A 26,666-nucleotide genomic window follows, 5' to 3' on the forward strand; every position below is an offset into this window, starting at 1 on the left:
TGCTCGTGCTAATTTCAGTGTCATGGAATGGGAAAGTGCATCATTTAATTAATTGGGCTTGTGACAAGAAGGCGGCCATTTCGATCCCTAAACTAGCTCATTATAACTCTAGATAAAGTAAAACTGCAGCACGTATCTCTTCATTACAGCTGCTGAGGTGCTTTTAATCAAGGTTAACCCCCAGCTGTTCCTGTGGCCAGCAGACCACAGTGTGGTCGAGCTGGGCAGCTTCCAGGTAGGAACATTTGTACCAGGGCGTTCCTGAAAAAACACCACTGCTCTTAGCAAAAACCACCATGAGTAAGTCCAGATAAAAGGAAAAGCTACATTGCTTACATCAGCCAGAATTTCAACTGACTGGGCTGTAATTGCAGATGTGTACTTTTTTGAACAGATTCTTCAAAGACACTTCAAAGTAGATGTTTTTGCTTGATAGCATAAGTGCAATCTCCATCCCTGTGCTGCTAATGGATTGTAGCCAAAAATACAAAATCAGTAAGTAGTTCTGCAGTCCGGTACACTTATTTCTCATTCATCATGTTTGGGAAGTTTTGCTAAGCCCCAAAGGTATTGACTCTGTTTAATAGATAAACACTTTCTATGTTATCTAAAGCATATTTAATAAGCAAACAAGAGTGTGCAGCCCATTGTTTTGGGACACAGTAGAGGGATAGTACATATGCAGATAATATATCCACTGTATTGTACAAATATGAAATTCATGTGTTTGAAAAATTCTGTTTATTGAAATTTGATTTCTGAGTTTTAACAGATTATAATAATACTCATTTATGAATCCATCCATCCACCAAGAAACAATGTAGCTTTCTGGGAAAAAGAATATTTGTATTTATATATATTTCTATTTTTGGATGGTTTAAACACCAACAAATCAAATTTTGCTTGGGTTAATTCAAGTTCAATTTCAGTCTAAAAACAAGCAGCATCAGAATGATCCAACAGTATTATTTAGAGAACTTCTTCCAACTGGTCCTACAATAAAGACATTTAACATTCAAGACTCAGCTCAAAGACACATCCCTATAAATCTTTCTGCATTTTAGGATTTTAGCACAAATTCTGCTGTAACACATTGCTTTATTTTTTCCTGATATTTTACACAAACACACAAGATCAATAACATAACATCAATGATATAAGATCAATATCATAGAATTATATTTTCAAAAAACTACAGCTAACTCCATAACTTGACGCATGACGATGATTAAAAATCATGAATACAATTCTGTATTGTTGCAACACTGTATGTAATTAAATTCCCCCCCTTGGCTGATTGAAATGAATATAACAATAATATTTATGATCAGAACAATGAAAAAAGACAACACATTTAATTAGTAGCCAGTAAGTATGTTTCAATTCATTATTCAGCATTACAGCATATGAAATCAACTTCTGAAATTGTCTCTTTGGTTGTTAATGGAAATATTACTTATTAACTGCTGTAGTAACTTAACCTGTATTCTCCAGCAGAAGGTGGCTCACTGATATTCTGTAGCCATGTGCATTAGTTGTTAGAAGTTTTCATAGTGATGCATGAAATGAGCCTGATCCCTCTTGTTCATCTGCTGACAAGCTTTCTCCACATTCTTGGTCAGTCCAGGTGGGCCACAGCTGAATACGCCAATTTTACCCACCTAAAGAAAATGATACAAATTTAAAAGATAAACTAATCCATTTGTTTTTTTTCCAGGCTGGGGACAGATCAACATGAAGCACTGACCTCGGGGTGAACTTCCTGCAGTGAGCTGAAAAAGGACACAAAGGGTGGACGGCCGAAGTGGGTGACAGATCGCAGACCAGTAAAGAGACTGCGGCTCCACACCTTTTGAAAGTGGCGCTCACACATATACTGTCGAGACATTTCAGTTAGTGATTCTTATATAACAACTGTTCAAAATTTGGGAAAAACAAACACACACACATTCTCTGTCTTGTTAAATGAGAGGATTGCTATCGCTCTCACGCTCTCATAGCATAAAGTCCACATATGAGACAAACAGCCGGCCTGGCTCTCTACCTGTGAAGCTTATTAATTATCTGTCATATATAATTTGTTTCACAGAAAAGTCAGCCCACTTTCTCTCTTTTTGTGACACTTTGGAAATGCCACTCACCAGCATGGTGGTGCGGAGGTCGAACTTCTCGGCCACCTGAGTGATGTAAGTGTGGACTGAGACCAGCTCCAGCGTGTCCATCTCTTCCACCTCCCTGATGATGTCTGACACCCACTCAAACTGACGCTGTGTTCGTGTCACCCAGATGAAGTACACCTTCAAATAATAACAAGCGAGCATTAACACAAGTTTGTTTATGGAGTGAGTTTCTTTAACATAATGCTTCTGGGAGGAAATGGAGATAAATTGTGTTGTAGGTTGTTCAATTTTAAGCAGCACCTTTTTACACTGAATCTTGGACCTAATGGAGGACTTGAACACCAGGTCTTTGAGGATGGAAGCAAACGGGGTGACTCCTATTCCTCCTCCCACCAGAACAGACACCTCAAAGTCAGTCCACTCCTGATGGCCCTCACCGAAGGGGCCGTCCAAGTACAGCTAGGGATGAAATAAAAAAAATGTATCTTAATATCATGAAAAGCTGAGGAAGCTGTTCACACACACAGTGCTATGCCATACCTTTGGGTATGCTCCAAGTTCGAGCAGGCTTTCTTCGGTGTAGAGCTCTCTGAGCTGGCTGGTCCAGGGCCCCACAGCTCGGATGTGCAGGCTGAGGGTCTCTTCATGAGGTGCAGATGTCAGTGTGAATGGGTGGTACTCATCTGTGCCCAACATCAGGCACGCTATGCGAACCCACTGGCCTGAACGGTAAACGAAGCCCTGTGGTCGCTTGAACTCCAGATGTGTCACACCTACACGCAGGAGAGCCAAAGGAAGTGTGACCTCAAATGCACCATTTACACACTTTACATGACTAGAATGATAAAGATTGCAATTTTAATTACAAAGACTGAAACTGAGTAGTGTGTTTCCAGGAGTTTTTTTTTTTTTTACCTGAAGGCAGCAGCTCCGCTCTGACCACTGGGATCTCCAGCTTCTTCCTGCTCAAGCTGATTAGTTTGTCCAGAAGGAAGAGCAGTGCAGGAGGGATTAGATAGATGTAGAAACGGGGCTCTTGCAGGAGGGCAAAGCTGCCATGAATAACTGTCTATGTGGTGAAGAAAAAGCGTCACAAGTTTAGCCAAACTACCTTTCCATCATAAAAACAAAAACAGCTGGCTATAGGCTACATTTGGGGTGTTTTAAAGTCAGTAAAGTACTTACTAGAATGTACACAACAATGTAGAGGTAATGCGTGATCCAAAATCCATGAAAACTGATGCGGCGGAAATAGTGTGAGGCAAAAACGTACATAAATGAAAAAGTGAAAAGAAGCAAGACTCCAGTCATTCCTAGGAAATGGACAAAGCAGATAAAAAAAAAACAGAATTAGCGTAATAAAATTAGGAGTTCATGTATTACAGAAGGTCTTCAAATATACCTGGAACAGTTTGAAAGAACCACCACGACCACTTGAAAGGAAGTTCAGACCTGAAATGAAAACACGCCGTCAGTCGGCTACCAGCACAGTGCAAAGTGCACATATCTCTGCTAAAATATAGCACACACTTTAAACATTACCCATTGTTGTTGAAGACTTTTGGGAACAGGCATGAGAGGATGCTGAGGTTGCTGATGGAGAAGATGTAGATGTTGACCACATGGCCCAAACTGTGAACAACTACAGCGAGAAAAGAAAAAGGTGTGAGCTCACAAAGATAAAACATGAACAAGTGGAGAAAAAAAAACTTCCCATCAATACTTCCAACTGTGATACTCTCTCCATCTCTAAACCAACCTGAGAGGATGATGGCCGTCATGGCCATGAAGCGATGGAAATCAATGGCGGCATCAAATGGGATGTAACGGTTGAGGAAGGTCTCTCTGCACAACGTGATGAGGTTGCGACACACAGTGAGGAGCATGTACGGAAAGAGAAAGGAGATGGCGGCCGCCGAACCCCGGGACACAATGATGCCCACTACTGAAGTCTCAGGGATTCCTGTGTTTTCAGCCTGCAAAGCATAATCTGGACACAGTATTGTTATTCAGAGCAGACCAGAATGTGTGACTCCAGGGGATAATGACGGAGTAGAGTCAAGTGGAAAGATTTTGTTTTTTCTACTCACAGTAACATCTTTCAAGTGTGACACCAGCCGTGATGCCGTACACGATGATGACGCAGACGATGTGCCGCCGATAATTCTCAATGAAGCGTTTGAACTGCTGGATTCTCTGCTGCACTGGGTTCCTGATGTACTGCTCCCTCTTGGCCTTCACATACACATTTGGAGTATGGACGCCTGACCTGAAAATATTAAAAAAACTATTAGACTTTATTCAGGAGGTGTTGTGTGTTAAAGCATTGGAGGTTTGAACCATTTTCAGCTGATTTAAACCAAAAAAATAAATAAAATAAAATGAATATAACAATAAAAATTTATGATCAGTCCGATTATTACATTCTGACTTTCTAATATAAATTCCAAAGGTTTTGGTAAACCACAATCTAACATGGTTTTCTGCACAACCTTATATATGTAAATATTCATGCAAAAGGAACTTTCAAAGGTGGTCTCACTTTACGTTGTCTGACACCTTATGTGTTCACAAGAGCAGAAAAATGAAACTAAAAGCGTACTTCTTCCGTCTTCGTATGTCTTGTCCATCTGTCTTGATGTCGCTGCAAACAGAAGGTTGTTTTGTGAGTTTGGAAACAATAATTACAGAAATCACCTGAAAGTTACAGAAAATAATTATTTCTTTGTGTATATTGAGAAACAGTGGTTGTGATCTGGATGATAAATTACAGCCTGTGTGTCCTGTTCTCTCACCTGTTAGCTGGACAGATGAAGGACACTCTCTGATCTCGACTCAGCCGCTTCTTGCCCTGTTTCTCCATCCCTGCACACACAGCCCGCACAGTCATTCATCAGACAAGGTCAAAGAAATGAGGATCATTTAAAAAGAAAAATCTTCTTGGACAAAACACCTTTGACATTGAGTTGAGCAAACTGCAGCTCCTTCTCGTGGTCCCGCAGGAGGAAGTGGAAGTCCTCCCATGAGATTTTTTCCTTGTCATCAAAGCCTGCAGCCTGCATCATGGCCTTGATGCCGTCCTCTGCTTGGCTCTTTGACAGAGCACCGTTGGAGATTTCAATGAAAGACCTGCAGCATATCAGAACGGTGAGGATGACCCACTGAATGAACTACATAGACTTCAACATAAAACAATAAACAAAAACAATCCAACCTGAGCATCCTGGCAAATTCTTCTTTTGACAAGAAACCAGTTCCACCAATGTCGTTCATGGAGAACATCAGTTTGGATTTTTCCTCAGGGGACCCTGTATAAAAACATGTATCACTGATGGACTAATACCTTTTAGTCAATGAATTTATTTATTAATTGTTTTCATAATATCTTCTGTAGATTCATTTTTTGATTAGCTGAATAATAGGGAGGGAGCTGCTACGCCTGCTAAAATGATATCTGCATGATGGTCAGAAGAAACAATATTGATCGTTCTCTTCATCTCCCAGGAATCAAAATCTTCAAACATACCTTTTTTTTCTATATAATTTGAAATGTTCATGTTATTTTGAAGTGACTGCTTTTACCTTTCATAAAAATAACTATGACATCAAGAAACTCTTGGAAGGAGAGGTAACCATTTCCATCTTTATCAGCTAGTGTGAACATGGAGTCCACAAACATGGAGTCAGGCTTGAGGCCAAGTGCATCAGCAAACTCTGACGCTGTCAGCTCGCACCGGAGAACCTCTCTGGCTTTCTCACGGGAAACACCACTCATGTCCCCAGCATCACACCTCTGTATTTCCAAGACCTATAGACCAGAGGGACAGTGTCATCAAAAGTCAACGTAGTATCATTAGTAATATCTCTGACGTCAGCTGAGGTTATCTTCACTGATGAGGTCACCACTGAGACCAACAATTAGTTCTTCTGGCTTGGGGTTAGACCTAATTTGACCTCATACAAGGTTTGACGACATTTTGTGGCTGAGCTTAAAGCTGCTGCCGCTGTAGCAGAGCAGAGGATGATGTAAACATCCAGAGGCTGATGGTACCTTGGAGAACGCGTGTCGAATGAAAGTTTCCACAATCTGAGCTCTCTGCTCTCTGGTTAATGCCTCCTTCAGCAGTTCCTTCTCTCTCATCTGCTTCACTCTAATCTCCTGACTGACATCTGTCACCTTTGGGTGCAGATGCTTGACAAATGCTGTACGTTTGCTCTCGTCATCAAAAAACAGCACCTGGATGTAGAAACACAAAATCAGGTACATCTGCAGACTCATGTTTGCATCAACAACTGGATGAGGTGAAAAATAAAAGTACAAGCAACTTCACAGTGTGAGAAAGCTGAATATGACGGTACACACTTGCACACGAAGCAGCAGTAGCAAACTCTTTTTGAAACAGTTTTTTTTTTTGCTTGCAACTTGCATCAGACTAAAGCTGCGTTTGCAGTTTCAAACCACTCACCAGGTCATACTCTTTTGGTACTTTGAGCAGCAGCGCTTTACAGCTACGGTCACTGGAGAGAAGGACATCCAGGTAGTCCTGGTTGCCTAAATTGAGGCAGCGCAGTGTGGATCCATATCTGTCAAAGACCTGCAGCCTCCTCTTCTCACAAACCTCCACGCTGACAGGATTCAGATGTTTTTTAAAACCCTGCCACTCATAGGCTGAAGAGCAAAAACAGAATGAAAGAGATGTACAATGAGCATAAAACAACAGGAAATACCAATAGCAGAAAAAAAAACTTTTAGGTTTCAATGGCATGTGATGTTAAATACTACCTGACAGTTAGAGTCCATTGTCAGACCTGACTGATAATATGTATTACTAGTATTGGACACTGCAGGAAAAAATATTGGTAGATATTTTTAATCCCACAGATTTCATACCGGTGATTCCCACAGATGGCTCCTCTGTTCTGTCACCAGCTTTTCTTCTTCTTTGGAATTTCTTGTACCTGTATTTACGAAGATACGCCACCATACAGGCCACTAGAAAACTCACTGTGAAGGTAAAGTATCCACAACTGAATCAAACTCCTGATGGGTTATTTATTAGCATTATAGTATTATTAGTATGATAGTATTATTACAGTGCAAAATAGAATGGCTATGTGAGTGTGTTACTAACCAACAGGAAAGAGGAACAGTACAACGATAAATATCCCAAAGCCAGCTTTGCTCCCATCAAAGTAATTAAGTTTGGTGGCATTAGTGCAGGGATAGAGCACTGATGCATTCAGCTGTGCAGGCTGGGGGCAAGGGTCACCTAAGGGCAACAGATATGCAATGTTTTATCCTTTAATTAAATGATATATATATATGTATATATTAGATAAGATTTTTTTAACTTAAAAGGTTATTATTTTACCATCCCGCCAGAAGAACACACTATTTTGTATATCAGAGGCCTCTGCACTGGTGACTGCAATAAGAACATCATGATATGTCACATTGCGGATTGCCTGGATCTCCTCATCTGTAAACAAACTGGAAAACATAACTCAAGTAAGAAAATGGTGTGCCGAGATGCCTTAGTCACATGATGTGAACACATGATCACAAACTGTAAACTGTAATACAGTTATTTCCTTTTGCATACCCATTCTGTTTATTCTCAAACCAGAAGCGATCTCCATTTCTGATGCGTTCGAACTGATCTAAGATTATGGCGGAGAAAACTGGACCCGGACCCTCGAGGGACTCCAGGATTCCTCCAGGGAAGAGCTCTAATTTCGATATGTCTCTGTCATACAACTCTGCAATATCGTGGAGCAACTGTATAAAAGATAAATCATGGGATTACTGCTCTTCATGAATGGATCATCATCTGTTTAATGACGTGTTTTGCTTGTGAGGTTGTAACATTTACCTGTGGGTTTGTGCGGCTGAGCTCAGGATTTATGTCCTCAAACATGTTTACTGGAGGGAGATCCAGAGCTTTTCTGACCTCAGTGTAGCTTCGTAGACCAAAGTCTCTTCCTCTTTGGATGGTCAGGGCCACCAAATCTGTTCGGGTGAACCTTAGGGGTCCATACATATAGTCTGTCAAGCAAAACAGCATCAACAAAACAGAGCACTGAATATTAGTTCATAACCTAAGTGTTGGTGAATGACAGAGATAGACACAGGCAGTGGATAAGAAAGACCAAACCTTTCAAATCCTCCACAACAATATTGTCTTCCTGCTCTGCAATCTGGGAAGCCATGCCCATGAGGAGGTCGTCAACATCCTGGCTTGTCTCCACATAGACTCTCTGGAGACAAAAGGACAAAAGCCTTTAATACATAATAAACCAAACTCTTCTGTCTCTAACAGATGGTATTAAATAGGCCATTTAAAGTCCATGGTAACTACACCAGTTCCTTGGAGAGAAACGATCTTCATCCATCATATTATTTACTTACTCGCTGTGTCGTTAAAGACTTTATTTTTCTCTACAGAAGCACACACACACTTTGTAATTAAAACAGACAAAACATTTTCATAAACTTTTAGATTGGATTATTTTTTTTTTTACCTGCATCTTAAGTGACAAATATCTTGCCAGAAATCCTACCTGTTCTCTTCCCACACTTTTCCCATCTCCATAAATAAAAAACTGTACTAAATATAACACTGAAATTGTTACACTGATACAGGCAAGAAAGCTCAAATGAAAGCACGCTGTTAACATGAGTATACCTGACGTTTCCAAAAGCTGTTACAGAGACGCAGCGCCGGTGATGATGTGCCATCCAAGTTGGTAATCTTCCGAAAATGGCAGGTTCTGTTTCTGTAGGAAAACAGAGTCAGTGTAACATGTCTTAAATAAAATATATACTGTGTTTCGACTCTCAGTGCTACAGTCATCTAAAACCCACTAAACACACTGTGTGTGGGATGGGGGAAGAATCACTACCTCATGTAAACACCAGGTGGCGCCATAGTGATACTAAATCGTATGGCAGCAGCCTGAAACTCAGGAGAGATCCCTGGATCAACAAACTTCTGGTAACCTGCATACATAAAGATATTTATATATATATATATATAAAACAAAAGCACCAAACTGGCAAAAAAAATCAACCTGAGATAGAAACAGCACTTGGGCATGCAAACCTACCACAGTTTACCATCATTCAAATAAAGGGTTAAAGTACTTAGGCAGTGTATCTACAGAAAATGATTGAAGTGCTGGGGGCATCTGACCATTGGCCCTTTAACTTTCTTCTGCTGTGGGTGCTTGATCAGCAGAAAAAGGAGAGTCAGGGTGATACTTTGCTGACGAAGCACATATATGTAAAAACACCACCAGCAATAGGTCACCTCACGATGGCTTGTGGTTACCAGTGCATTACCTGTTCCCCTCCACTTGAACGTGCACGTACTCTGCCTGGTTCTTACCTGGGTAAGGAGGAAGTTTTTTGTCTCCAAGGAATCCAGGCAGCCATTCGTAGAGAGCGATATTCTGTTTGAGAAAAAAAAGAAAAAACAGGGATAAAGGGTTAATGCATCTTTTTTTTAAACCTATACTAGAATTATAGAGGATCAATTAAACAACTGTATAGCATTAGCTGATAATAGATCTTGCTATAATGTTTTTTTCTTGCCCTTTCCTCCTTTTTTGGAGGTGAGAGATGATGCACTCGCCCTTAAACTAAAACCATTCATTTCATCCATAAAATCATGAGCACCTGGTGCTGATGCAACCTCGTTCTTTCCAGAGTGCAAATTAAATCAGCTCCTGTGTAGCGAGAGGATTACATGGAGACTTTTCCTTCTACCTGCAATGTGGCCACGACGGTCTTCCTGGCGTTTTGAAACAGCTTTTCGTCTGACCACTCAGGGTGTTCCTCATGCAGTTTAGAGGCAACATAATTGTGGTAGCGAAACCAGATAATCCCCTCTGCTGCCGTGAACATGTTCTCATTGGCCCAGGCATTTCCCAACTCTAGACACAGAAGACGGCAAAAAGGGAATTGTTTTGTTTTTTTTTTCCATAACGTGAAGTAGCATCTCAACAGCTACAACAAATGAAATAGAGAAGAGGCTGTAAGTTTAAATAGAAACTGTGTCTGACAAATATTCTGCACCTTCTCCAGATCACACTCCAATTGCATTCATTGATGAGGATCTGGGATCACCGCTGGATTGATGATATGGCTGTTTGTTTTCAATGATATGACAAAAGAGTGGTGACAAAAGAAGAAGATCCTCCGTCTCCACCCCAGATAATAACTACACACCTTTAACAACACAAGCAACAAAACACTGGTTTTGCGATGACTGGACGGTGTCTTCTTTGCTATAGAGAGAGGGATTTACTGTGGTGAGTGCGACAACCCATTTACACAATAATTAAAGAGTCATAGCACACGTCAGGCTTGGCCTCTCTTGACTCAGCCTTGCAGGCTGCAACCCTGATCAAAGCAGACCTTGGTAAAACAACATATGCAAGAAAAGGTATAGCTCACTCAAACACACACTAAAACATGTTCAGTCTTAGCTTGAGGGAAATCTATGCACCAAGATATTTTCAGTGAGATCTATTAAGTGTAATTTAGCCAGTTTGTGATGCTCAGATTCTGAAACACGGTATTTGAAAAACTTGTAAAGCATCAAAAACATCAGTGAGGTCAGATGTTTTGAATTGAGCCCCTGTCAATATTTCTTCATGCAATATTGCAACAGTTCACTATTTGTTTGGATGTACTTAACTCCAGTGAGGAAATGACTGCTTTTGAGTGAACTATTCCTTTAATCAACACCACCTCTTCTGACCTATTTCTAAAATGTCCCACTGTCTGATGTTCACTGTACAATGAAATTGCTTCTTTGTGAACGCAGTTTCTTGCAAGTCAGAGGTTTGAAGTATAAAATGTCTCACCATAAAGCCCCTGCGATCCATAATCTCCTGTAGAGGGGTCAGGGGCGCTCCACATGAGATTTTGTCCTCCTCCCTCTTTAGGCATGTTCCACTCAGAGCCTGCAGTCAAGAGCCCTCCAGAGAAGCTTCTCAGAGAGTCAGACCAGGACGTGGAGGGGCCATAGATTGAGCTGCCATCTATCCACGCTGTCACCAAGTTGACCTGTATGTATTTGTGTTTCTCAAATTATTGCACTTTATAAAAAAGAAAACACATTCAACACAATATTATTATTGCAGTTCTGAAAATGTACTGATTGTTTCAGGAGGTTGCAATTCAGTGATAACATTATCATTAATATTTCATACTGCCATGAGCACATAACCAGAACCTGTGTGCGTGGGTTACTGGGACTCTGCCCAGACTCTTTGTCCCACGGTCCTCTCTGGAAGGGCAGCAGGACTTTTCCTGTGGCGGTCGGGTCAAAGACAGGGTCACCTTTTGGGACTGGGATGTTCATGAACTCAGGTGGACATCCAGGAGCTCTTGAGTCAAAAATTTCAAATGCAACATGATAGCCTGAAAAGTTGAAGAAAACTGAATTCAAAAAGCCTTTGCCAACTATTTTATATTATTCAACTATTCTCAATGGTTATGACAAACCAGGGGATGTTGAAAAGCATATTACTGGTATGATCCAATATCTTTTGTATGAATCACTACAGTCTTTTATCAATGCATTTATCAGATTTTGTAACATTCATTTTGTAAGTCGACGATTGTACTTTGAAACGTAATGCAGCTGTTAAGGACAGGCATGCAGGCTATTGCACTTTGCAGCTTAATTATCTTTAAAGCTTACACCTGTGTTGCAGCTGCATTTCGGGTTACATGGGTTGGAAACTATCGGCACCGGTGCAAGTCCTGCCACTTGTGGCCACTTATTGTAACGTCAGTGTAATATATTTACCAAAAAACACTGAGAGCACGGTCTGGTTGCGTGTGGAGGGCAGACCGGAGGGTCCCTCGCACAGCAGGTTGCTCAGTCTGCGCGCGTTTGGCAGCAGCGGCTCCTGGACAGGTTGGTAGACCCCGTCCCAGTAATGCGCAGGAACCAGACGCACAAGGTGAGAACCTGTGCGAGGGAAAGGTACGGTGCGTTGACAAAGGTGAGCTGTTAGTGAATTATAACGTTGCTGCACACTTGTGGCTTGTCACTTGTGACTTAACTTACCCACAGCTCCGCGTTTGGGATATCCCAAACTGTTGTACCATCCGTCAAAGCGAGGAACCTCCCATGTCATTGCGCAGCGCGAACCTGGATACATGTCGAGTTTAAACGGCATTTCTTATTAATGTCTTTTTCTTAACTGCGGTGGATAGAAGGGAATATTAAGTTCAACTGGTGTCTACTCACGTTCACTGAGAATGAGCGCCAAGCCAACCGCTGCGCAGATACTCAAAATCCCTTGACGCAAATCCATTGATGCGAGAGATGCTCTTCAGCTTAGCCAAGAGGAGTGAAGGACTTCTGAAAAGTGAAGACGACGTGAAGGTATCTAACATTTTCTGTTCAATCTTTCATATTTCAATTTCACTAAGCTTTGTTGTTTTAGAAGAGATTAGAAAAAAAAGCCAGTGAAAGTCTTTTTTGTCTTTACAAAGCTTTGGCACTGCTCTTTTCTTTTGTGGTCATTATAAACTATAGACACCAAAGCTATTGTCGTGTTTCCTTTATCAACATGAGAAGATGAAATAGTTGAGTCTTACCTCCTGTAGTTGGAAGAGTAGTGCTGTGGTAGCGCAGGTGCACAGGTGAAGGTGAAGAATGGTGCAATACTAAAATCAACATGCGCTGGACAGCTTATCACAAACTACATGAGACCCGTGTTGCCCAAATTGGGAATGCTCAGCACCTCTGGATCACACCTCTTTCTCACAGACACCCAGTCATCACATCCTCCTCCCCAGTGAGACAAAGGGGGACGGTGGTATAAAAGAGGTGCACGTTGCCTCAACATTCACACTTCACTCTCTTCTTCAGCCCTTCAACTTTCAGGTAAGAAACCTCTTTTGGATTTGACCTTTTTGCGCAGTTTCTCTGACTGATTTACTTGAAACATTCATTTTTTCTATAGGTTGAAATAAAATCTGCATGTCTATAGCACCTATTGACATTTCACTGATGGTGGTCAGATGGATGTAAAGCGTTGCATGCGGCTGTGTATTACACAGATATTTATTTCTCAGAGGTGAAGATACCTAGTGCCAGACAATGTTAAATGCTTTTGCATCAGTTACATATGTTTTGTGCTCAGTCATGCGCAATGTCCATTATCTGCAATAAGGACCAAGAGCTGCTATCTCTGCATCTGGAGGAAACTGAGAACCGTGCCTCTAACACTGTCTTCTCTGTTACACTGTCTGGTCTCAGCTGCATCCATAAGCTCAGGAGCTAAGATGACATTCTACGATGACATTTACCCATTCTACCGTCTACAAAGGACCTCCTTCATCTTCAGTGGCTGCTTGCTCACCAGTATTCTGGTCTTCCTTGTGCTAGCAGTCAGTCTTCTTGTCATTCTGCCAGGTATACGAGGGAAGTCGGTGAGTGCAACCCATCAGACACTCTTACTCACCGTATACATATTACCAAACCTCAGAACTGTGGACTGAGTTTGTGCAAAGGCAGGGGTGTTATTAAAGGTGCAAAATAACAACAGCATCAGTTTCAACTTTCAACTTTTTTATTTTGTTCACCAGAAATAATTTTAATTGTATTGCTTTCCTATCAGCGGCTCTTCTGGATGTTTAGAATAATTATCAGCTTGTTCATAGGTGCAGTGACAGTGGGTGAGTTTTGGATTCTTATTATTGTTGTTCAATATATCAGAGATTTTCCTTCTCCTGCCATCATATCAAACTTTCATGCGTTTTCTGCAGCGCTCAACTTTACCAACAACTGGGCTGAGGCCAGGATGACCACCACTGCCACCTACAAGTCTTTCAGCAACGCAGAGGTTAATGTTGAGGTCGGCTTGCACGTCGGATTGTATGGAATTAATGTTACACTGAAAGGTGAGTGGTTACTGCTGCTGTTATGTGCAGATACGTGTACATTATCCTCACATAACTGCAGCTTTAGTGTTTTAAACAAGATAGATGTTTTCTCTGTAGTCTCATAAAATATTCCAGTAATGCCTGTCATAAAAAGCAAAAAACTAAAATTGTATTTGTGAAGATTTCAGTGTATTTATATGAATTTTTGGACAATCTGTTATGTTGCATGTATGGAAATTTGCCTTTGTTTTCTTTCTTAGGCAATCCTGTTATACAGTTTAATGAGACCATTGATTACAATGAAATGTTTAGCTGGCATGACACTATCGATGAAGAGTACGAGGAAGCTCTGGAAAAAGGTTTACCCAACCCCATCCTGTACATTGCTGAGAAATTCACCATGAGCAGCCCGTGTGGCCTCATTGTTCAATACAGATATTCTGGACGATATGCGTCTGCAACTCTCTGGTAACTACAAATAACTTAAAGTATGAAGTATTAAAGTACTGTCAGTTTTAACAGATTACTGTTAAAAAAATACTATGAATTACAATTACTGCACAATTTCACAGGACTGCCTTTTGTTGCTGGATAGTCGCCAATATCCTGTTCTCCATGCCAGTCATTTTGTATGCTGGGTACATGACGTTGGCCACCGCTGCATTCATCTTCTTCTCCATGGCCTCGTTCTCCACCATCATGAATGTGCCTCAGTGTATTTTCTCCATAGGAACTGATTCCTTTGAAACAGAATACAGCCATTCGTTCTGGCTGGCTCTGGCCACAGGTAATGAGAAGAAGCCACACGTTTATTTTACTTTTGTGTTTCTGGCTTGTGGGTATGGGAGTTGTACTGACTGAAATGATTTTCAGGTGTGTTGTGCGCCATCATTGGGATTCTGGTGGTTCTATTTAACTTGATGATACCAGAGAAGATGAAAGAGGCTTTCAGCGTTGGTGTCGGCAGTGACGACGACGAAGATGTTTCTTATGAGGAGGGCTTCCTGAACTCAGTTTTTCTTGATGGAGTGACAATTTCACCACTGACATCAAAAGTCAAGCAGGTAAATTGGTGATGCTAAGATAGTTTTGACACACTAGCAATCAGGAAAGTAAAATTGCTACTTGTAAGGGGATTAGTCTTTCAGTGTTTTAATTAATTTATTGAAAAACTTAATTTTGACAAACATTTACTGTTGCACAAAACATTAGGACATTTGGAAAATGTGACCAATACGGCATTATTGAAAGATTTAGTGGCCTCTAGTGGTGAGATTGCAGAATACAACCTTCTGAACACGCCCTCACACCCCACCCATTTCCGAGGCGAGGGACTGTACGGTGGCTATCACGTTTAAAACAAAACACGATTCCTTTATGTGTTACTATAAATATATAATTATATTTTTATAATTATACTATTTGGTTTATCCTTCTGGGCTACTGTATTAGCAGTGCAACATGGCCACCTCTGTGAAAGGAGACCTGCTCCCTATGTAGATTTTAAATGTTCATTCTAAGATTAAGAAAATGTTGGTATTTTCCTGTGGTTACATACTAATGCCAACTTATTTATAACACTATTTCCATAGATCACACTAAATATAGCACATTGAAACTTTAAGGAAATAGTTTATATATTCGCAAATTGTTAAATATGATCACTTTTTTTCCATGTTTCAGGAACATACATGAACCTGTCCATGCTTCCCTGAGGGAGGTTGTCCAGCCAATACTTGAAGATATTTTTGCTGAATGTGTTTAAGATGGAGTATCTAATTTTGCACCTATTAAATATGTATGTGAGCCTGTGTTATGTGTTCTATGCAATTTAACTGTAAATAGTTGGGATTTGTAAAGTTTGTGTGCTATGTTTCAGTAGATGTATATACAGTATATTAAGTTCTATAGGATACAATGTGTATATACACTGATCAATAGTAAGCATTCAGCTGTCAGTGACAAAACTACATTATTTTATCTTAAGGGATTCAAATACATCTGACAACACAAAAGGAAACTGCCTATGGAAGTTCATCTGATTAATCTCTAATTCAAACTTGTTTTGTTAATGTCTCTAAGTATATTTTTTGCAGTAACACCCCAATAAAAAATGAAAACAACATACAAGTGTTCAGCAGTGATACTGTATTTTCAGTGTGTTTTACCATTACATTCAGTCAGTAATGTATATTTTCATACATTCTTGTACACTCCGGTAAAAGTAATGATCATCCATTGTGAACGTCTTTGAAAAGTAGGTGTGTCTTTGGCCTTCAGCGTCACCATAATACACGTAGTTTAGTGCCTTTGTACAGCATATTGTATCTTCTTTTAATATTTAACTGCAATACATTATCATGTCAGATTGAGACTTATTCCCTGGTCAGTAATTCTTCATAATAACATGCATATACTGTAGGAGTAATATGGCCTTTCTAACCAAGTCCTTGAGTAATCCAAAGTATTTACAGTGGTACATTTTTAAACTCCATACACATTATAAAAATGACTAAATAAAAAATAAACATACTAATTTATCTCTTCATAAGAAAATAATCATGACCTTAAAGCTACTTCTCTTCAACACCAGAAACTCACATACAGTACAACAGACAGAGTATTCACATTGTAAGGCCATTATGACAATGTAAGTGAAGATAAATCCTGAAAATGAGAACCGGATGTCCTTTACAGCATTGCAACAAGAGGCCGAAAAAATAAAAATGATAGAAAAATAAATTTTCCTTGTCCCACTGAGCCACCTGTCCATCATCTGTCCATCGCCTTCACACAGCCAGACATGCAGAACTACAGTGGGCAGATCCATGCATGGTCTCTATATGTAGATAGGTGTCTCCTGTCCTGTGAGCAGTCTGAACATCACAGCAGGCATCGTCTTCATGTTGATCTGACAGAGAAGCAGAGATGAGAGCGACAGGGATTATTACACTTACAGTAAAAGCCCATTCATAGAGGCACAGTTATGATGATTTCACCTAAATCCTAGGCCTAATTTACTCTGCTCTGTGCCACCAGAGAGTCAGAAGTGATGTCTGAGCCATAAATGACAGATAATAAGCTTTTATTGGCTTAATGGAGATGCACACTTGGAGAAATTAGGTAAAAACAGATAGAAAAATAAATTCGCAGTATGTTAATAGCTGTTGAAAAGGGTTATCACTGGAGCAGACCAAGAATGGTTTTTACAGTGGAAATTTGATACAGAAAAGTAATCTGACTATAAAATTTGAAATGCCATTTATAGTCAACTGCCAAATGAGCTATAAATTCAAGGAACAGTTTAGCATTTGGGGAAATACACTTGTTTACTAATGAAATTAAGAATATATTGATACCAACCCTTTATCTGTATGATTATGACACTACAACAGCTAGTCTAGCTTTATCAAGAGGCAACAATGTGAGCTTTAGAGGAGCCTGCAGGAGCTACTCCAAAAAGCTGGAAAACCAGTTTACAGCTAACGACTCTGCTTCAGTGTGGAGAGGCCTGAGGACAATAACCAACTATAGGACTCCATCCTCCTCCTCAATAGGCAATCAAACGCTGGTGAACGATCTGAATGAGTTTTATTGCAGATTTGAATCACCCCCCACCCGCTCTGATTGTCCTCCAGAGCAACCATTAACACCTCCATCCATCAACCCCCTCTCCCCCGCTCTGATACTTCAGACCAGTGTGGACGATGTGTGTCGGCTCTTCAGGAAGCAGAAGAGAAGGAAAGCACCAGGACCAGATGGGGTTTCACCATCATGCCTCAGAACCTGTGCTGACCAGCTGGCTCCCATCTTCTCTCTGATCTTCAACAGATCACTGGAGCTGTGTGAAGTCCCTGCATGCTTCAAACGCTCCACCATCATTCCCATCCCCAAGAAGCCAAAAATCACAGGACTCAACGACTACAGACCAGTGGCTCTGACATCCGTGGTCATGAAGTCCTTTGAAAGACTGGTGTTGGCCCATCTGAAGAACGTCACTGGACCCTTCCTGGACCCCCTGCAGTTTGCCTACCGATCCAATCGGTCCGTGGATGATGCAGTCAATATGGGGCTGCACTACATCCTGCAACATCTGGACAAACCAGGGACTTATGTAAGGATTCTGTTTGTGGACTTCAGCTCAGCATTCAACACCATCATCCCATCACTCCTCCAGAATAAACTCTCCCAGCTCTCTGTTCCTGACTCCACCTGTCAGTGGATTACAAGCTTCCTGACGGATAGGCAACAGCTACTGAGGATGGGGAAATTTACTTCTGGCTCCCGCATCACCAGCACCGGCGCCCCCCAGGGGTGTGTTCTCTCCCCACTGCTCTTCTCCCTCTACACAAACGACTGCACCTCCTGTGACTCCTCTGTGAAACTCCTGAAGTTTGCAGATGACACCACTGTCATTGGTCTCATCCAGGACGGTGAAGAGTCTGCATACAGACAGGAGGTGGAGCAGCTGGCTCGCTGGTGCAGTCACAACAACTTGGAGCTAAACACGCTCAAAACAGTGGAGATGGTTGTGGACTTCAGGAGAAATGCCCCCACCCACCCCCCTCTCACCATTATGAACAGCACTGTGGCACTAGTGGAGTCATTCAGGTTCCTGGGCACCACCATCTCTCAGGACCTGAAGTGGAACTTCCACATCGACTCCATCACGAAGAAGGCCCAGCAGAGGTTGTACTTCCTGCGCCAGCTGAAGAAGTTCAACCTTCCACAGACGCTGCTGACCCAGTTCTACTCAGCGGTCATCGAGTCGGTCCTGTGCTCCTCCATCACTGTCTGGTTTAGTTCTGCCTCTAAATCAGACATCCGAAGACTTCAGAGGACAGTCCGGACCGCTGAGAAGATCATCGGTGTTACCCTACCCACCCTCCAAGTCCTGTTCACCTCCAGAGTGAGAAAAAGAGCTCGGAAAATCACTCTGGATGCCACCCACCCGAGTCACCACCTCTTCCAGCTCTTACCGTCTGGCCGGCGCTTCAGAGCTCCAAACATCAAGACAGCCCGGCACAAAGGAAGCTTCTTCCCTCAGGCCATCCAACTCTTAAACTCGTAGCTCTCCACCATTCCCTTCCACCACCTGCACTATGACACTTGCACCTTCTTGCTCTTTGCACAGCAATTAGTTCCCCTTTCATCCTGTTTCTCAGGTTATCTGTGCATTTTTCTCTTAGTCTTTTAGTTTTTTGTAGCATTTCTGTAGCATTTATGTTTACTGTTTGACCCTTTGTAGCATTTGTATTTATGTCTGTTTGCACTGGAGTACCCCCCCCCCCCCCCCCCCCCCCCCCCCCCCCTGTACCAAAACAAATTCCTTGTGTGTGTGTGTGTGCACACTCACTTGGCAATAAAGCTCATTCTGATTCTGATTCTGATTCTGATTCTGATTTCATTACCTTTTGATAGAGCCAGTGTGGCTGCTTCCTCTGCTTCAAGCCTTTTTGCTAAGCTCAGCTAACTGGATGTACTAGCTGTCATATTTATTCATATTTACTGTGCAAGGAAAAGGCAAGGAAATGAAGTGAGTTTCCTAAAGTTGACAGAGTATTATGAATGGAATTATTCATTCCTTAATTTCTGGCCAACTAAGACTTCTCAAACAAGCAACTGTCATTTTTATTAATTTTATATGTTAAAGAAATGGTACTACATGTATGCAATAATCTTGGTCTTCAACCAATCTCAGGCTGATGCAATCTGTATATATAACTGGTGCAGTAATTGTTGAAAATTGCCATCTTGTGGCATGAGGAGTCCTTACCTCACCCACTGAGACAGACAGGGTTTGGACAATCTTCTCATGTGCCATAGCAACAACGCTCTGACCATTTATTTCAATGATTCTATGTCCAACGCGAATGCCACCTCGCTCTGCAATGCCACCTCGCATCAGGCTGCAGATCTGAGAGCGTGAAAAAGACACTTTATACAGTTTGCAGCAACACAGACTATAGCATAACAACCACTCTTTAAAAAAACACTGGTGCTCTTCACAAGTTGCCAACCATTCATTTCGAGCCTCAGCCTTAAGTTTAGTGTCGTTCTACTTACTAACAAGGGCTTACTCACAATGCCGTTCTGAACACTGAAGCCGAGCTGGAACTTGAGATCAGGTCTTTTGATGAGGACAGTGGTGACAGGAGGACAGCTTACTATACTCAGCTTTACCTTGACCTGATTCTTCAGACCCTGGAGCATGTCCAAAAACACATCAGCACACGTTAATGCTGTAATCATTTTGTAGTATAAGTTTAGTGGTATTTTTTTCTTATTGTCAACAAATCCCCAAAAAACCAAAACCATCAGGAAATTTATCATAGTAACAAGTTTTGCCAGTAGCCAAAGCCTTTTATAACACATTCCTCTGATCTATAAAGCTCCACTGCTGCCCAAACATATTAAAACATTATTTTTGATCCAACGTGCATCATCCTGCTACATACTACTTATTAAACGACCAACTGCACGGCTCAAAAGTTATTACACAGTTAACACCTGTTTGAGTAATGGTTATTAAATTACCTTGGGGCTATAAGACTCAAAACAGTTTTAGGAATGCTCACCAGGACTAGATTAACACTGCAGACACTATCTGGAGGTGCTTGATATGCTGCGTACCTTGATGATGCCCTGACAGGTTGCAAGTGGCAGCCCCACCAGGCTGGTGTCATTAATAGACATTATCTGGTCCCCAACACTGAGTTTTCCAGAGCGAGCTGCAGGGCCACTGTTCAGCATACTGGCCAGAATAACGGTGGGTAGAATAGAGCCCCAACCAGACTCCACGATCACCACTCCGAGACTCTCCCCTTTCTGCTTCTCTACATATAGCTGAAACAAAACCAAACAAACAAACAAAAACATTTCCTAGTCTTTTTCAAGCACATTTTAAATTTTACATGAGATTCTCCTTTAGTCTTTTGTGTAAAGGGGAATCCATTAGTCATTACCCACATTTCATTTCATTAGAGCCATAAATAAAATGTTGCACCTCTTTACAGTTGTCTGAGTTTGAGAAATGGACGAGGTCATCGTGGTACATTTCCTGGGAGTTGATGATGTCACTGTATTGTTTCTGGCTCAAGTCGGTCGGGTTGATGCCATTGGCCCGCAGGAACTCCCTGTAGGCCACGCTAAAAGCTTGACCTATTGACTGTGCGATGAGCTGCGCCTATGGGAAGGGGAGTGTTTGGGGAAAACTACTGAGCAGAGAGGCTATCCAAGTTGACAACAGTAAGGAGGTGAGAAAGATCACAATGATTTATGTGACCGCATAAAGAGTATAAACCACAGATTAAAAATGTATGCTTAGTGTGCTTGCTAAGCAGAAAACACTTACATCCTCTGACTCAAAGACGTAGCAGATCATCCTGTACTGATTATTTCCTTCACTGGTAGAGTCTGGAGATTCTGAGAAATCCTCTGATGAGGCCTGAGACATACGCCTCCGTGCCATGAGAACCACAATGCTGCCAATGTCAGCAATATAGGAGATGGTACGCAAGGCACTGTCCATCATTGTCTCCTGTGTGGAGCAAAAATAATGACATTCATTGCTCATTATGTCTGAAAATAGACTCAACACAAAAAGATTTAAGAGTTACAACTCACCTGTGTGTCAGCATTCAGCACTTTGACAGCTTTAGTGGAGATGAATAGGTCCACTTCTGTCATCATCTGAGAGTCTTCATCTTGGCTCTTGGAAATTAATACCATTTATTAATTAGACATTTTTTTATGTTTTTGTACTTAAATCTCATATCACAAGTGTAAATTCAGCTAGTTATCAAAGCACTGCTCATTAGGAGGTGAGCAACAAAAGCAAAACGGCAGCTCCACCCTGTGGTAAAAGTAAACCTGCTGCACAGCTCACGTGGCAATACTAGTGTGTCACACTACCATTGCTTTAAATTCCATTTATTCGTTGAAACCCACAGTAAAAGCCGTTTTAAATTTCTTAAATCTGCAAACACACACCTCTGTCTGTATATATGTAAGTTTGTTAGCTTAAAAGGCAACTTGTTGAACAGCAAAAAAACCCAGTTCTAAAATAAAATCAATTCTCCTGGACCCCAGCCTGACCTTTTTCCCTCATTTCCTTCAGATCTGTCCCTACATTTTTGAGACATTCCAGCAGGAAGAAAGCATACACTAATATCTATTTATGAACCGAATTAAATGGACATTAACCAATGGTAAGTTACCTTGATACGGCTGACAGCTTCATGGGCCTGGGACATGCGGACAGACTTGGATGGATTTTTATCAGACAACACCTGAGTGCAGCCAAGGTAGTTAGCTGCAAAGATGATCCCATCAATAAGATCCTCTGGCTCACAGGGACCTGGGACTATGTGGCAAAACAAGTCTCTTGTAAGGCCTTTTGTGTTTAATGTTTAATTGTGAAATTATTATAAACTATTAGACGTAACAAAATAATTAATGAAATAATTACCGTCCTCAAAACTGGGGAAAGAAGCGGCTTCCTGTGTTTGATTTAAAACAACCAGCAAACATTTGTATGTTAATGATAGTCCAGAAGACATCTCACATCACAGCAAATAGGTGGTTACACACCTGTGTTTTTCTTCCAGAGTATAATTAAAAATGCCAAAAGCTACATGAAAAGTGGTTGAATTACACCTTTGACAAACATCAAACATGTTGTGTAAAACATCTTCACCTTGGGAGCATTGCTCTCCTCTGCAGGGGTTGGCTCTGGGCACTGAGGCCCCCTCAGCTCCTCTGGCACGTCCTCAGGAACCACAGCTGTGCTTGGCCTCTCACCCTGCTGTACAAAAAACACCTACTTTAAAAAGTATTTGTTTCAAATGTTTCTTTTTGGTCTGTGCAGCTGATGATACTATGAGGAAAATGCAGCATTAACAAATACAAGCCATGGGGGGGGGGGCATCTGACACAGACCTGCTCCATTTGCAGTGGTGGCTTCTCTGGCCGTCTTTGCCTTTCCTCAGGAGACTCCCTCTGTTGTTCCTGTGTGTGTTGAGCAGTCAGGGATGGTTTGATAACTCTGGGTTCATTCTCCTGGCTGTTGGCAGAGGCAGGACTGGGCCTGGGATCAGCAGGGGTCTCTCTACGGGGCTGGGCCTTCTGGGTGTTGGCAGGTGACTGAGCATGAGAATGGCGGGGTGGTGGAGGAGGATGTTGCTTACTGGAACCAGATCTAACTTTGGTCCGCACAGCTGCCTTTTTGCAGTCCTTTGTTGAAGTCTTTGGACGCTGTTCAGTGCTGCTGGTCGTGCATCCTTTAATCCCAGAAACAATATGCTCAATGTCCTCTCCTGCTCCCTTCCTCCCTCGTCCCTTAACTTGTCTCTCCTTCTCCCTTGAACCCATCTGCGATGACTCACACTTCTTACTGGCTCCTCTGATATTATGGTTTCGTGTGACTTGAGGGTCACCTTCTCTTTCCTTTTCATCACCTCCCTTTCTAATTCTTTCATTTTGATTGCCCTGATAAAGGCTAGTGGGTCTTTGAACACTGTTCTCTGTCTCCTCTAAATCCTCTATAAATTTGGCCCCATCCAGCACCTCTTCTATCTCATCTCCATCACTGAAGAAGAATCTGTTCTCCTGGCCCTTTTCCACTTCCCCCTCTGCTTCATCTGAAGCAACTGGGGCACAGTGTGACCTAAAGCTCTGTTCTGCTTTGTGAGGCTTAGTGTCAGATTGTGATCCTTTACATATTTCTGTGACATGACGAGGTCTGGAGGTGAACTGGTCAACAGCACTGCTGTTCTCATTAATATTATCACCTGCTGCATGCTTTCTGTAGGCACCATCTTCAGGACAGTACTGTTTGTAGTACCGCATGTCCACCAGGCCCTCTCTGTTCAAATGCAGCACCTCATCATAGTCCTGCTCCACATCAGAGCCCACGTTGTCATACTCAGAGCAGGTGTCTTCCATGTCCTCGGGACTCGGGTCACAACTTGTATAATAGCGGTCTGCATAAACAGGAGGAGTCAGCTGGTCTTTCCAGTCATCCTTCAAGGTGCGTGGTGGTTGCTCAGGTGCCTCGTTCACCAAACCTCGCTGCTCTTCTTGGCTCTGTTTTGTGATTGCTGGACTGGGACACGGTGAAGGGCTAGGGGCTAATATTTTGGAGATTGTTCCTGGCCTCGTTCCATGAGCCATAACTGGCTCGTAAACCTACTATCCTCAACCCTGTGAACAGTAACAGATAACAAAATTAGATTTTTACAGATACCTGCATTATTATGTAAATTTTCGTATTATTGGGTTATATATTTTTTGGGATATTTTCAACAGCCATTGTTGTCTAGCTTGCAGAAAAATCACTGTCCCAGATTTAAATAGCATGTTTTTTTTTGCACATTTACACAGAACTTTGGAATGGAAAGACCTATTACATCAGAGTAAATGTCTTTCACGCTTTAAGCACACACAGAAATGTTCACTGCTTCAAGGACAAACCACATCATAATATTTCATCATTACTTCTATGTGATTTAACACCCGTATGCACCATCTCAGTCCTATTGTCTGTGACTGCTGCTGTGGCTGCTGATGTTGTTTGTTATCTGCGATCTTGCTTTGCTGTGCCTGCTCTAATTTTGTCTGGACGTCCTTCAGAAGACTGTTTTAACCGACTAAAGGCCAGAGGCATGCAATGTTTTTTTTCTGTTAAGTCGTTGTTGCTTTATCTACTAAAAGTATATGTTTACTTACCAACTCATCGATGAAGACCAGATTTAATGTGTGTTAGTGTGGTGCCAGATTTATGACCTGACTTATGTCCTCTGAGGAAACTGTGAGTGGAATAGTAAATGATTCTTTTGACATCTTAACAGGATTTCCAACTGAATGTTTTCATTTGTATTGGCAAATGAACAGATAGTTTCTCAGTTTTATTATAAATGCAAATGCTTTTTGCACACTGCTTTTTTTTTCCTTTGGATTTTTTTAGGTATAGAAAAAAAAAAAAACATACCAATCACATAACCAGTAAAATATATGGCCACAGCTTTGATGATCAGTTAATCACATTTTTTCATCCAAAAATGACAAACTTCTGTTAATCCAGCCTGACAAAGTGCCCTTTTTCTTGGTCTTTTATAGTCACTTCAGTATCTTTGAATTTTTCTGGCTGTTGGTCTGAGACAAACAAAACAAACAATGTGAGGTTGGTTTGGGAAATGTGATGGGTATTTCTTTTTTTTGCTACTTTCTGGCAGTCTGTAGCCCAGCTGATAGTATCTGCAGATAAATTTAGAATCAAAATAAACCAGTTGCAGCCCTACACCATTACAAACATACATCAACACATTACACTAACAAAGGGATATAAAGATCATATATGATCAAAAAAAAATCACATCAGTTTTACATGGATATTGGCACAAATTTAGGAGGACTGGTAAAGACTATTTAAATGAAACCTTATGAATTCACAAGCTCCATCATATCTGTTTTTATGATAGGAATTTAAACAAATGCTAAATACACCCTGAGATGTGATTATGTCCTCTGTGTGGTAACGACGTCCTAATCAGTGAATTAGTACTGAATGAATTCGAGCTATAACACTGAGCACAGTGGTCTCATACCCGCCCAGTCCAAAATGTCATCAACAACACCCTCATCTAAACATGAAGCACTGAGCTATTTGATTTCTCACATCGTTCACAGTGTCGATGAGATGAGACGCACCTGACAGGATGGCATTTTGATAACAAAAACAACAAGGGTCATTATAGTGACCAATTAAGGTTCAGTCATTTAGATTTCATGCATTGTGCCCTTCCCGTCACATATTTGTGATGGTATTTTATAAAACCATTACGCCAAACTTTTGCCGCAGCTGCAGGGGTGGTGTTTGTGGTTGCTCCGGGTTTCCCCGCAAGTGGACACCGCATTCCCATCTGCCTAAATATCGTAAACATAATCGCGGATATATGTTCGCCCTGCGCATTTACCACGCAGGGATGGAGCTGACTCCCTCCACACACTCTGCTGGTTTCACCATCTGGAAGCATCACATATGATCATCCTGCCGCTGCAGTTTACATCGACCTTGATTTGAAGCATCGAGACTGCACCATGCTGACATCCAGCTTATGGGCTGATGTTGTAGCACAGGGATCCAGCATTGTCTGCAGCTCTGTTACCGCATGCAGGCCTGTATGCATCACTGTTACATGTTTTTCTCCCCCCTGTCCCTACATAGGTTATTCTGTGAGGCACTTACCAACATCAGTGCTGTCGGTGGCTCTCCCTCCTAAATGCTCGTGTGCTGATCAGATCAGATTGCTGCTGTCCGGAATGGTGATTTTTGAATAAAAGCCGCACAGCAGCCCAGGAACCTGTGTAGACAATACACCCCCATCATGTGCTCACTGCTCCCCAACATATTGTAACACAGTCAGAGGCATATTCTCTGAAATAACTGGACCATATCATTTCTGTTTAAAACATTTTATTACTTCGTATATATTTAACTGTACTGATGTAAATTTTATGATTTAAAAATGTGATTGGTGCAGTGTTTGTATTATAATTAGTGCGGAGTTTATTTTAAATACACGTATATATAGATATACATAAATAATTTATATGTAGAAGATTTTTTTTAATTT

General features: G+C 41.4%; 3 protein-coding genes across 3 annotated transcripts; 1 reads left to right on the top strand and 2 right to left on the bottom strand.

The window, feature by feature from the left end:
- Positions 1–1,286: 1,286 nt before the first annotated feature.
- duox (dual oxidase) lies at positions 1,287–12,455 on the bottom strand. Its single transcript, XM_026311843.1, has 33 exons — positions 12,389–12,455; positions 12,206–12,289; positions 11,942–12,106; positions 11,363–11,550; positions 10,992–11,193; positions 9,889–10,055; positions 9,509–9,572; positions 9,024–9,120; positions 8,807–8,897; positions 8,276–8,378; positions 7,994–8,166; positions 7,724–7,899; positions 7,493–7,611; positions 7,253–7,390; positions 7,012–7,125; positions 6,587–6,789; positions 6,172–6,357; positions 5,703–5,928; positions 5,335–5,428; positions 5,074–5,249; positions 4,916–4,985; positions 4,723–4,764; positions 4,211–4,389; positions 3,880–4,110; positions 3,663–3,762; positions 3,523–3,572; positions 3,306–3,433; positions 3,036–3,189; positions 2,661–2,893; positions 2,421–2,579; positions 2,142–2,297; positions 1,748–1,876; positions 1,287–1,661 (listed from the first exon to the last, which is right to left on the bottom strand). Exons 1-33 carry the CDS (start codon positions 12,453–12,455, stop codon positions 1,539–1,541), a joined length of 4,587 nt encoding a protein of 1,528 aa, XP_026167628.1. The 3' UTR covers positions 1,287–1,538.
- Positions 12,456–13,015: 560 nt separating this feature from the next.
- On the top strand, positions 13,016–16,059 carry duox2 (dual oxidase 2). The gene is made up of 8 exons (XM_026311890.1): positions 13,016–13,030; positions 13,406–13,578; positions 13,767–13,824; positions 13,915–14,049; positions 14,292–14,499; positions 14,604–14,818; positions 14,905–15,095; positions 15,715–16,059. Exons 2-8 carry the CDS (start codon positions 13,432–13,434, stop codon positions 15,724–15,726), a joined length of 966 nt encoding a protein of 321 aa, XP_026167675.1. The 5' UTR covers positions 13,016–13,030; positions 13,406–13,431; the 3' UTR covers positions 15,727–16,059.
- A 731-nt stretch (positions 16,060–16,790) lies between these two features.
- apba2a (amyloid beta (A4) precursor protein-binding, family A, member 2a) lies at positions 16,791–26,373 on the bottom strand. Its single transcript, XM_026311671.1, is given in 13 exon segments — positions 16,791–16,942; positions 19,808–19,948; positions 20,116–20,235; positions 20,665–20,877; positions 21,038–21,217; positions 21,386–21,571; positions 21,658–21,794; positions 22,022–22,025; positions 22,251–22,396; positions 22,502–22,532; positions 22,730–22,837; positions 22,972–24,234; positions 26,279–26,373. Coding segments are annotated over 12 exon segments (2,571 nt in total). The 5' UTR covers positions 24,205–24,234; positions 26,279–26,373; the 3' UTR covers positions 16,791–16,870.
- Positions 26,374–26,666: the final 293 nt, after the last annotated feature.

This window comes from Mastacembelus armatus, chromosome 6 (assembly GCF_900324485.2).
Source record: "Mastacembelus armatus chromosome 6, fMasArm1.2, whole genome shotgun sequence".
Lineage (NCBI taxonomy): Eukaryota > Metazoa > Chordata > Actinopteri > Synbranchiformes > Mastacembelidae > Mastacembelus > Mastacembelus armatus.

What these genes read in the sequence shown, in the direction of transcription:
- duox (XM_026311843.1), bottom strand. Translation starts at nt 12,455, where the DNA reads ATGGATTTGCGTCAAGGGATTTTGAGTATCTGCGCAGCGGTTGGCTTG. An exon ending in TACCAAAAGAGTATGACCTG is followed by an intron (nt 6,358 to 6,586) that starts GTGAGTGGTTTG and finishes TTCTACATCCAG; the next exon opens with GTGCTGTTTTTTGATGACGA. An exon ending in AGCGGAGCTGCTGCCTTCAG is followed by an intron (nt 2,894 to 3,035) that starts GTAAAAAAAAAA and finishes TCCTGCGTGTAG; the next exon opens with GTGTGACACATCTGGAGTTC.
- duox2 (XM_026311890.1), top strand. Translation starts at nt 13,432, where the DNA reads ATGACATTCTACGATGACATTTACCCATTCTACCGTCTACAAAGGACC. An exon ending in TATGCGTCTGCAACTCTCTG is followed by an intron (nt 14,500 to 14,603) that starts GTAACTACAAAT and finishes ACAATTTCACAG; the next exon opens with GACTGCCTTTTGTTGCTGGA. An exon ending in CTGGCTGGCTCTGGCCACAG is followed by an intron (nt 14,819 to 14,904) that starts GTAATGAGAAGA and finishes AATGATTTTCAG; the next exon opens with GTGTGTTGTGCGCCATCATT.